The following is a 12,177-nucleotide window of genomic DNA, read 5'->3' on the forward strand; positions in this document are numbered from 1 at the left end:
AGGGAGAATTGGGCTCTTTTGCACGTGTTTAATAATAGTTGCCTCTCAGGAGCGGGTACAGTGCTTTACTTTCCCTTTTTTTTCCAAGTGCAGAAGGCGTGTCTTTTTTTTTTTTATTCTCGAAAATCCTCCATTATAACTTTAAAAGCCCTGTACTTGATTTTATTTTAACCTCTCTAAAAAAAAAAAAAAAAGTCTAGGTGTTTCATGTCTAGGCTTCTCTTAACCTGATGCTTTTATCTGCCAATAGGGTTCGATCTGTAGAGGTTACAGTTTTCTAACGAGGGTTGCTGTCTCACAGTGCGTGTAAACGGAGAATCACTGAATAAAGGGAAACTTGTGATGCATCTGCTAGCTGTCACTGCAAGTACAGCAAAACAGCCTAAAAAGGTCATAACTGAGGAAGAAAAGAGAGAGTTGAATGCAAGGATGGCTAAAGAGCTCGGGTTGATCTCGGATCAGCCTAGTTGAGGTGGAGAGCTTTGCTGGGCTGAATCTAGACTCGAAAATTGGCTGTAGTTCTTCACAGGAATCCTTTTAATGCTAGTATTATGAGATGTGCCTGTTTTCACAATCGTGTGGAGTGGAAAGGTTTCTTAGTGGGAGAAGGCTAGAGTTTGACCTAAGTTTGACCCCATTGACCTAATGGGGGCCCTAAGCGAAAAGTTATTTGAAGGCCCTTCTGTACATCTAAATGTGCTTCCTGATGGTCCTGCTGATGTGCTGACAGTTTTCAGCATTGACCTTGTTATGGCAGAAACCCAGACAAGCAGATTAAAATATGTTTAGGTCTCACTGGTAAACGTAAATATCACCCTCTAATAGGCTGAAGCGCAATTAATGAAAATACCTAAACTGATAATAACAGCAGCAACAAGAACCATGATAAAAACTACTACTCTACTTTTCATATCCATCACTTGTATATAGAAAAACGAAAAAGGTGAAATCAACTGAGTCTAAATTCAAATCAGTTTATGTATAAAGTGCCAAAAGTAGACAGGGTGTCTGTCTCACAGTGTGAAACTGGTAATTGGTTCAACAAGAGAGGAGCCTCATCACTAAAAGATCTGCACCCATTCTACTTTTAGACATTCTAGGAACCACTAGTAAACCTACAGATAGAAAGCAAAGTGCTCTGTTAGGAACATGCTAAGGAACAATCCTATTCAGTTTATTTATATCTCTGATGTTAATGGAGCTTGGCCATTTAAGGCTTCATACGTGAGAAGGAGGATTTTCAATTACATTCTGGTTTTAACAGGAAGCCGATGAAGAGAAGCCATGATAGAAGAGACATAGTTTCTTTTTTTAATTTTCATCAGAACTCTGGCGGCTGCATTTTGCACTTCCTGATAGCAAAGAATTACAATACTGTAACCTTGAAGTAACAAATGCACGGATTAGTTTATCAGCATCACCCCTGGACAGGATGTTTCTAATTTTTGCAATCAGCATCTACACTCACCGGCCACTTTATTAGGTACACCTGTCCAACTGCTCGTTAACACTTAATTTCTAAGCAGCCAATCACATGGCGGCAACTCAGTGCATTTAGGCATGTAGACATGGTCAAGACAATCTCCTGCAGTTCAAACCGAGCATCAGTATGGGGAAGAAAGGTCATTTGAGTGACTTTGAACGTGGCATGATTGTTGGTGCCAGAAGGGCTGGTCTGAGTATTTCAGAAACTGCTGATCTACTGGGATTTTCACGCACAACCATCTCTAGGGTTTACAGAGAATGATCCGAAAAAGAAAAAAACATCCAGTGAGCGGCAGTTCTGTGGGCGGAAATGCCTTGTTGATGCCAGAGGTCAGAGGAGAATGGCCAGACTGGTTCGAGCTGATAGAAGGGCAACAGTGACTCAAATAACCACCCGTTACAACCAAGGTGGGCAGAAGAGCATCTCTGAATGCACAGCAGCAGAAGACCACACCGGGTGCCACTCCTTTCAGCTAAGAACAGGAAACTGAGGCTACAATTTGCACAAGCTCATCGAAATTGGACAATAGGTCTGATGAGTCTCGATTTCTGCTGCGACATTCGGATGGTAGGGTCAGAATTTGGCGTCTACAACATGAAAGCATGGATCCATCCTGCCTTGTATCAACGGTTCAGGCTGGTGGTGGTGGTGTCATGGTGTGGGGAATATTTTCTTGGCACTCTTTGGGCCCCTTGGTGCCAATTGAGCATCGTTGCAACGCCACAGCCTACCCGAGTATTGTTGCTGACCATGTCCATCCATTTATGACCACAATGTACCCAACTTCTGATGGCTACTTTCAGCAGGATAATGCGCCATGTCATAAAGCTGGAATCATCTCAGACTGGTCTCTTGAACATGACAATGAGTTCACTGTACTCAAATGGCCTCCACAGTCACCAGATCTCAATCCAATAGAGCATCTTTGGGATGTGGTGGAACGGGAGATTCGCATCATGGATGTGCAGCCGACAAATCTGCGGCAACTGTGTGATGCCATCATGTCAATATGGACCAAACTCCCTGAGGAATGCTTCCAGCACCTTGTTGAATCTATGCCACGAAGAATTGAGGCAGTTCTGAAGGCAAAAGGGGGTCCAACCCGTTAGTAGCATGGTGTACCTAATAAAGTGGCCGGTGAGTGTATAATACAATAGTACAACTACTACTAGCACCATTACTACCGTGGCCTTTTAGTACTACTATTTCTAATTCTAGTAATATTCACAAAAACTACTATTGCTCTCTATTAATACATTTTTTGTTTTTCGGTATTATTATTATGAACTACAGTCCTAAGAAAATAGAATTCAGGGTCAAATAGACTGATATCAAATTTACATTCGTTCAGTTCCTTCTGTCAATAACTACATCCGTTACACTCATTTCAATCAGTGTTCTTCTGTAGTCTCCTCAAAAGATGACTGTTGTGAATTCATATATGGACAAATAAGAACATTTATCTCCATAAAAAGCCAAAAACGTCTTAACAGCATAAATTGATATAAAACTTTCGCCAATATATTATGTATTTGCTAGAGAAAATAAATTATATACGACCCCCAACTGGTCTTTTTCTTGCCTACTCTTCTTCAACAGAGGCATTAGGCGTTAACAAGGTTTTTGATAAATGTTCATCATTAAAATTAATTGTTTACACAGAAACTGTAAAAACAGATTTCTATCTATTGAGTAATAACTCGGTGTTTGTGTCGCCAAGTCGCGTGGACGACATGTTAAAATCTAATCTTCTGCAGCACTGCAAGGGAGAGCTTGCCCGCACGCTCACCACCATCTGATTGGTGAGATGTGGAGTGCTGACTGTCATTGCGCGGTCAGATTACAGGTGGTGTCTTTTTTTCTCCTCCGCCTCTTGGTATATGCACTACATGGCACATCCATCGCGCAAATGCGGTACCTTGCGCAAACTGTGGCCCCTCCGCTGAAAGATAAGGGCCTCCACACGTGTGTACGGGGTTTAGGTTGGGGCGGCCTTGACTGTTCTCAGTGCTCATGTTGCAAAACCATTGATGAAATTTTGATTTCAGAAGTGGGCGGGACACAAGTATTTTTTTAATATAAATAACTTCAGTTGTCTCACCATCCAATCACAGGCCTGATTCAGTGGCGCATCAGATGTTTATAAAGTTGGAGTTACAGCGGGGACAGACAATCACACAAGAAAAGACAGTGGACAAATCAGGAGCTTATTTGGCGGTCTAAAGTCAGGGAAGCAGGATTCAGTTTGAGCCGCAGTTTTCTGCATGGTCCTAGTGCCTGCTGATTGTGTGTGTACTGTAGTGAAACATTGTTTTTGGACAGTAAAACGTGCGAGGACAAAAATTGACGTTTAAAAAAAGTGCAGAGGACATGTCTCCCCTCGTCCCCCCCAAAATTACATCCATGTTCAATCATGTGCAGAATCATCTTTAAGAAGCTTTAGGTCCTAATTGTTTTCTGTCTATACTGTGCCTTATCCATCTTTGCATCCAATAGTTTTTGGGTTTTTCACACTTGCCCTCGGACATTTCCTCTTGTGTCTCCATACCTGCGCCGGGAAGCTAACTCTCCTGTTCACTTGTTAAATTGGCTCAATTTATTGTAAATACTCAAATGTTTAAGTTTACTATAACAGAGGTTGAACAAAAGTTGTAAAAACAGAAATAATATATGATAAACTACCGGTAACAGGGTACCATTTTTTTACCCTAAACCCTAAGTAAGCTAATGGCATAGAGGTTTGTAAAGTCATCGTCATCTACTACTTAGAGTTTGCCTGCATAAATGTCTGTCTTTATGTTTCCACTGTTTTAGGTTTTTAATTTTTTTATTTTATTATCTTAAAGACAATAGCTACAGGTTTATCTTCTCCTGTCCAGTTGGTGGTGCACTCCTGCTCGCCTGCGCTCCTTCTGTTCAGTTTGACAGTTTCCAGGTCCACTGATGCTAATACTAACCAAACCAAACATTTAGCGCAGCAGTTCATAAGAAAAGCGGAAACCTTCGGGTGCTTTGTCTCTTCGATTCCTAGAGTCGACACCAATGCTTAAAAATTTGACGGATGATCACACTTGTTTTCCTTCTTTCTGAAAAGGCTATTTCTTTGAGCGATTTAAGAGCTAATGGGACTGGCAGTGCCTAATCCCCTTGAATCTCACATGATTCAACCAACTATTGCTATTGGTGCTATTGATTTTGTTTTCTTTTGTAACACATATACTTTTGTTTGCACCTCTATATATATTTTTTAGATATGTTATTGTTGAAAAATTCAGCTTTTGATGAAAAACTTTAAAAGTGCCTGTTTTCACGTCTGACTTTCCACCATCTAATGACACAGTGAAAATTTTGAATTTAGCATTTTCCAGGTTAAGATGAGTTTTTCAGCACATTTTAGAAGGAAGTGTAGTATGTATCTTTGACACCCTCCAGGTAAACCAAAGAAAGACTGGTGTAATGCATTGAATTCTCAAGGTCAGGGGCGTTCAATTATTAATGCCCCTGACCAACTTCCATTTGTTTGATATAGCTGAAACTTTGCATGTGCAATTATTTAGATCTCTATAGATTATGAGGCAAATTACAGCTCTGAACCAATTGTGGTTTCTGTTTTACAGGTGTTTGAACTGAGTCGAGTCTGAAATGGATTCTGTTGAGTGTCGAGCAGTGATCCGCTTTTTGTATTTGAAAAGACGCACGCCATGGAAGACTTTAGATGAAATGAAAGTAGCTTATGATGGGTATGCCTCGTCATATGACCTTGCAAAACATTTTACAAGGTCATATGATGGGGCATCATCACCATCATTTTTACTTTCATGTCATCAAAAGTCTCCCATGTTGTGCTTTTTTGTCAAATACAAAAACTAAACCACAATTCTTTCAAAGCTGTGATTTGCCACTTGATCTATACAGATATAAATAATTACACATGTAAAGTTTCGTTTTGATCAAACAACTTGAATGAACGCCTCTCGTAGGATTGGCATTAAACAATAACCTAATTCCAAAACAGATATATTAAACTGATGTCTACAAGGCATCCTCTGAGTTGTTTTTATGTACCGGTAGCTGTTGGCTACCTTGGCAACTGCCTCATAAAACACTAGTTTCACATGGCAGCTTACACTAAATCATGTCCAAACTTGAGGATTTCTTTATGGTGCTAGAATATTTTATTTGCAAATAGTCTGATTCAATTCAATACAGTTTATTTATATAGCGCCAAATTCACAACACATGTCATCTCAAGGCACTTTACAGTTCAACCAGATCATACAACCTGATCAGCTATTGTTTTAGTAATATCAAGTATATTTTTCCTTTTTGTAAATTTGATGTGTCCATTTTATATGTATAAAATATCATTAATGTACCATCCATATGGAATTAATTTATTAAAATGACAGACTGTCATGTCGGTGTCTTCAGATGCCACGGTCCCAACGCTTCCCTGACAGTTTTCACCAGGCGCTCCAATCCCTGGTGTTGTCAATCATGCCTCACATCACCATCCGCCACATGGAAATCCCAGAGGAAGCGAGATGCATCAACTTGAGCCTGGCCAGTTTGATTAAGGTCTGTATCCCACATGCAAAACATGATAGCTATCTCTTTCTTTTCTTTTTTTTTTTGCATTTCCTCTTTTTTAGCTTAAAGTTGATAAACTGGTATATGAATCGCAGGTTATTTCCTTTTCCTTCTTTATTGTGCAATATGTTTTTAGTCTATAAAAATTGGATCATAACACAACAGTGATGTTTAAAAATTTATGGTTTGTGAGAGATTGCAGGGAAACGGTTCTGACATCTGCTGTCTGTCTTTTGTACTCAGAGGTGCCTGACGTTCATGAACAGAGGCTTTGCGTTCGGCCTGGTCAACCACTACATGTGCCACTTCGGTCTGAAAGATCCAAAGGTGCTTTATTTTTACTTCCTCTTCAGACATGCATAACCTGTTATGGGTGAAAAGTTCTTAATTTAACTTTGTAGTCTGCCCTCGTATTTTTTTTTATTTGTACATGAGCCTCAAATTTGGTTAACAAACTAAAGGAAACGCAGACCTCCAGGTTGTTTTTAAACAATTGTATTTACACAAGGTGAGTGGTAAAAGACATTTGTATATTTGTGTACTGAGCTTATGTGTTGCCAATTCCTGTTTCCAGGTGTTGACAGAAATGAAGTTTGAGTTCCTCATGGCCGTGTGTAACCACGAGCACTTCATCCCGCTGAACCTGCCCATGGCGTTTGGCCGAACCAAACTTCAGAGAGTGCAAGGTGAGCATACAAACGCTACAAACCACTTTGAGCTCCACTGACTAGATATCAAACATTTGTTCTAACCTGCACGCACCACTCCCGATGCACTCTGTGAACCTGCCTGACAAATGGCACCTCAAACCTCCCTGCCATGACTCAGACCCAGAATAGCAAATGTATCAGAAATTAGTTTTGCAACACCTTGAGTAAAAAGCAAGCTGTGTGATGGAGGAAACGTTTCATGGATTGTTTACAGTGTACCCCAAAAATTCTTTATTTTCACTTCACCCCACCCTCTCTGTTTTTTGTATGTGTGTTTGTTTCGCTTGTGGTCAGATTTAATTCCGTATGCGACGGAGCTTTTTGGCCCTGTAGGTAGGTAACTCCCACCTCTTTGTAACACCCACCACGTTTGCCGCCGTGCCGCTCCTGTTCTGACTGACATTAACCCTCCTGCCCACCATAGGCGTTCCTTTCCTCTTACGGCGCTCATCTCTTCCACTCACCCTAAACATTGCTCATGCTGGGCTGCAGCTTGTGGGGCCTCTTTGTTGCAGTGGAGAAGCGCTCTGCTGTTAAGGGAATGAACCAAGCCTCTTTTCTTTATCCCTAATTGACTTTCAACTTATAAACAAAGGCTTAAAACATCTCTTAATGAGTTGTGGTTTTCTCTCTTGCTTTCTAAGTCTCTTCACTTTGCATATTGTTCTCTCTTTGCCTCCAGCAGTGGCTAAGATAAGTGCAGATAGTTGCTTAGTTTTCAGGCTTTGGCTCCTCTAGTATTAACATAACAGACAACTTCTCCATTCTAGTGGATCTTTGATCTTTTTTGATGATATGAAACAAATTCCAGCATCAGTACTTCCCTAATACTCTCATTATATAGAGATTCTTTGGGTTTCTGCTCATTTTCATATTTGTGGAAATGATTTGATGTGTTTTTGTTTGATCTGTTGCACATTGGTTTGCAGTGTTGCACTTTGAATGATTGTTCTATTTACCGTTTGCATCCGTGTTACATGGCAGCTGTTGAGAAATCACCATAGTTCTTTCATAAGTCAATGTATGTTTTTTGGGTTATTTGTTTCATTTATTTTTTTTTTTAATGTTCAAAAGGTAAAAAGACAAATCAGGAACCCAAATACTTTTAGTTCTTGTAATTGTGAGTTGACATGAACACAACCACAGGAGCAGAACAACATCTGATATACGACCATGGTATTACAAGTTTAAGCTCTATGAAAATGTAGAAAAAGTTTTAAGAAAAGATTCATCTTTATACTTAGAAGGGTGCAGAGCTGTTCTTAGTAATAAATGTCACGGTGTTAATAGCTCTAATTGCTTTAATATTTGGAAGTTTACAAATATTTTTCTCTGCAAGGCTCTCTATTTTAATCAGAGTCTGTACTTTGAGTAGGTCATAGTATTATCTGTAAGGTGTCAGGACCTCTTTATATCTTATAAACAGCATTGTTCTTTGAGTCAATTTCCTTGCAAACTTCTGAAATTGAATGTAACCAGCAGTTTGTATTGTCAAATGGATTCGTTTTGTTTTCTTTCATGCTTTTTTGAGCTGATGTTTCATTCACCCTTTATTAATACTTCCCATCTGGCCCAAACACAGAACAGAGTCTGGAGTTCAGCCTGACAGAGGAATACTGCAGGAATCACTTCCTGGTTGGTCTCTTGATGAGAGAAATAGCTGAGGCCTTGCAGCAGGGACCTGAGGTCAGACAGCTGGCCGTGAGCATTCTCAAGAACCTCCTCATTAAACATGCCATGGATGACCGCTACACGGCCTTCAAGGTGAGAGACTATGAAGAAAAGGAATCTATATTTATCATATCTTATCATTTGATTAACATTTCATATCCTACTGCTGCCTAAACTCAATTTTCACTCACTGTTGGCTAGACTGATCCCCCAATTCAAGAAACCAGAGTTACTTTACACCTAAAACGAACCCACACTCTTATCACAGGACAAACACAGGGAACAGACAACTGTTTGCATACAGACTCTCATCTCTTTGCATTTTACAACAGCCATGAAACATAACGTGCATTTAGAACAGAGCTTAAAATTAGGCATGGATTCATTTGACTTCATAGCTAATTTTAACATCAGAGTAATGACAAAAATGGAACAGTTTACAACTTAATAATAAAACTTTATCTTTACCCAAGGTCATATTTTTCACTTTTGTCCTTGTATGTGTACCTTTTGTTATTTGCATTTAGTAAGTTAATGTTCAATATGACCTGTCATCAACTGTGTTTTCTTTGTACCGACGCTATATCACTGTCTGTTATGCAAATAAGCCACTGTTTTGTGAGCGTGTATTACTAACAGCAGCTGGAGACAGAAAACGTTGCAATGGTGGGATAACAAGTGTGTCTGTCCAACCAGTGAAGGGCTGTCACTTTTATTGTACTTTATTGGGCTCTAATTTGCATATGATCAACAATACATATTTTGTTCCTATTGTTACTCTTGTCTTATTTTATGGAGCAACAGCTACTGAATGCAAAGCTGAGCTAAGTGACTTCCCTCTTTTGCTGCCGGTGAGCTTTTGTTTTGCCTCTGAGGTCAGGCTGCAGGGTTTGAGAAGCAACAATCTGATTATCTTATGAAGGGAAACAAAACGCACTCGTCTCCAAATTCAAATATAAAAGACAGAATGCTAGCCTGATAAACCAGACTAAATGTGAGATTAAATGTGTAATTTAGTCTAAAAAAACCATTGTAAGAATGTTCATGAGACCAACCCGTTGTTTTTCAAAGCATGTCTGTGCCTATTGGCCAACACTCTGACCAATGATCGCAACTGACTGTGACGTAGGAAGCACTACAGAAAGCTGGTGGGGGAGTGTAAACAAACAGCATGTCGGTAAAACGGCGAATAGGTCCATCTTAAAAATGAATTAGCGTAGAGCCTCTTCCTGCTCACATTTCAACGAAAACCCAAAGTATTCCTTCCAAAACTGAATCCAAAGCTGAGTCAAACGAGAACTGTTCAATAGTTGTTGCCATCTTCCTTGGTGTGCTTTCTCCAGCGTCGCGCAACTTTGTCGTCCTGCCCTCAAAACCCCGCCCGCTTTGCAACCAAAAATTCAAAACACATCTCTGATTGGCAGTTCTAGACCCTTGGGTATTGATCAAGGCTAGACCACCCGCAGGCAAAAACGATTTTGCCTGCTGGCGGGTTGGGCTAGTTTACTAGGCGAATGGCTTCTAAGAGAATGGCTTTTCACAACACCTAATAGTGAAGGGGTAAATCCCTCACAGGACCAATCCTGCCATAATTAAAAATAAATACAGAAATAAAAAAGCTTACAATTAATTGCCCCCTAAAATACAATAAATAAATAAATGTAGATAGAAATGAAATTATACAGTGAGACATAAATGTATATATCTCTTTTAAGCCTATTTATTTTTTCGCCTTTGTAACAATTACCATATTTCAGTAAAAAAAAAATAAAATACAGATAAAAAAAAAGAAAAACGTGTTAAAGAGAGCTCATAAGTTTATTTAAACATTTCATGTATGTTAAAAGCCAGTTACCCTGAAGAATGATGAATGGCAAGTTAAAATCAATTTCTCATTTAATTTGTTTTTTTGTTTATTTTTAACAAAAACAAAAAAACCTTCCTATGTAATGTTTTTTTTTTTTCTGCTGGTAAAACCTGCATTGTTTTTATGTCTATTATCCCAAACACTACTGCTATTTTTAGTTTTTTTTTATCCAAATTTATTAAGACTCTCGGGGGGGACAGACATATAAGTTGTGTATTTCCATTGGTGGGCTAAAGACCTTTATGTCATTTGTTCACATTTTTTTGTTTTTGGATGTCGTTGACTTAAAAATTTGGGATATTTTAAAGGTTTTCCCATTGAAACTGAATCTCCCCTATCCTCTATATAGGAAATATTATTAACCACTGTGCAGAAGTATTCCCTTTTATTTTACCTGAAGTGCTAATCTTTTATTTTTTTTTTATGTGACAGAACCAACAGGCAAGGATCTGCATGCTGTACCTGCCACTTTATGAGCTGCTCTACCAGAACCTGAAGCAGCTGTCAGCTCAGCCACAGATGTCAGGTCTTGGACTTGCTCTTAATGTGAGTCCCCTAACTGCACATTATTACATTTTAATCTGTAATTGTTCAATGCTGCCATACTGCAGCTGTTGACATTACTCTTCTATCTATGCTGTAATATTTTCTTTTTTTTTTCATGAGGAGTGTTACAATACATTTGTGATGTATAGTCATAGCAAACAACAAGTTCATCCTCCTATTTGTCTCATGTTTTATATGTGAGGAGAGGATCAAAAAATCTTGCTCTTATAATGTTCTAAATGTAGCCGCAGGGGTAAAATGAACGGAGTCAAATTAGACTCACAAAAAACAAAAGCTGAAGCAAAATGCAGAAGCAGCGTGGGAAACTAATGACCACCAAATGTGATGAAAGAGCCAGCAGCTGGTAACAAGCAAAATGGGACAAAATGTGGCTCATCCTTGTTCAATGTTGCATCATTGAATTGGGTTTTACTCACATTCAGTTGTGAAAGGTTGGGAAATAGGATGTCAGAGGGTTTGAGATCCTGTCTTTGACATTTCAACACCTTAAGTTGTTTTTTTGTTTTGTTTTACATACTGTCTTTTTGGGGGTCCAGTGGATGTCATTGTTATGCCATTCTTCAGCTGTTAAACAGAGAATGCATCATTTGATAGTGGAACACATGATAAGCCATGGTGCACGTGCCCTTTAGCTTCAAACCAAGCCTAAAACACCATTTCCATATAAGCTTTTGTCTTTAGTTTTTACCAAAAATATCTCACAATGAGTTCTCTTTTAAACCCATCACTTTGTCCTATAAACCCTTTGTGTTTAGACAAATTCCCATTAACTTCTAACAATGATAATATGGGGAGCCTTTAGAGCCTGAGAACTAGGATGAGGAACTTGGGGAGTTTTGCAACGCCATTGTAACCCTTACTGGTTATAAAATCTCCACAGTTCATTTTAAAGTTTAAGGTATAAAGGATATTTAATATGTTTACACAAGGCAATCCTACTTGCTCATTCCTTTTAGCTATATTTTTCTGCGCACGCGCACTTTCACTTTATGTGTGGTGAGCTACGGTTTCAGACAGTCATTGATGCTCACGTTTCTCACTGTGTTTCTTTGAAAATGGCCAGCGGTTGTGAGAGAAAAAGTGTCTACAAAGTGTATGAGAAGAAAAGAAAGGCCTCAGAAGAGGCAGATATATCCCAGAATGCTTTGTGTGGAGAACTCTCCTTGCAAAGCATTGTGAGATTTGTTGCCACAGTGGCCTGCTGTCGCCATAGTCTGCTGCTACCCGAGAGAGGCGACTAATAAGAAAGATGGTGCTGGCACAGCGCAGTGGACCAACAGAGAAAT

At 39.3% G+C, this 12,177-nt stretch overlaps 1 protein-coding gene across 1 annotated transcript in view; it reads left to right on the forward strand.

Moving 5' to 3' along the window:
• dock11 (dedicator of cytokinesis 11) overlaps positions 1-12,177 on the forward strand; it is a 141,598-nt gene that overhangs the window by 80,855 nt on the left and 48,566 nt on the right. The window contains exons 28-32 of the mRNA XM_038268419.1: positions 5,918-6,064; positions 6,320-6,403; positions 6,651-6,762; positions 8,369-8,550; positions 10,757-10,870. Coding sequence (XP_038124347.1) covers positions 5,918-6,064; positions 6,320-6,403; positions 6,651-6,762; positions 8,369-8,550; positions 10,757-10,870 — 639 coding nt within the window. The remainder of the gene's footprint in view (positions 1-5,917; positions 6,065-6,319; positions 6,404-6,650; positions 6,763-8,368; positions 8,551-10,756; positions 10,871-12,177) is intronic.

This window comes from Cyprinodon tularosa, unplaced genomic scaffold, assembly GCF_016077235.1.
Source record: "Cyprinodon tularosa strain WSP-4 unplaced genomic scaffold, ASM1607723v1 ctg70, whole genome shotgun sequence".
Classification (NCBI taxonomy): domain Eukaryota; kingdom Metazoa; phylum Chordata; class Actinopteri; order Cyprinodontiformes; family Cyprinodontidae; genus Cyprinodon; species Cyprinodon tularosa.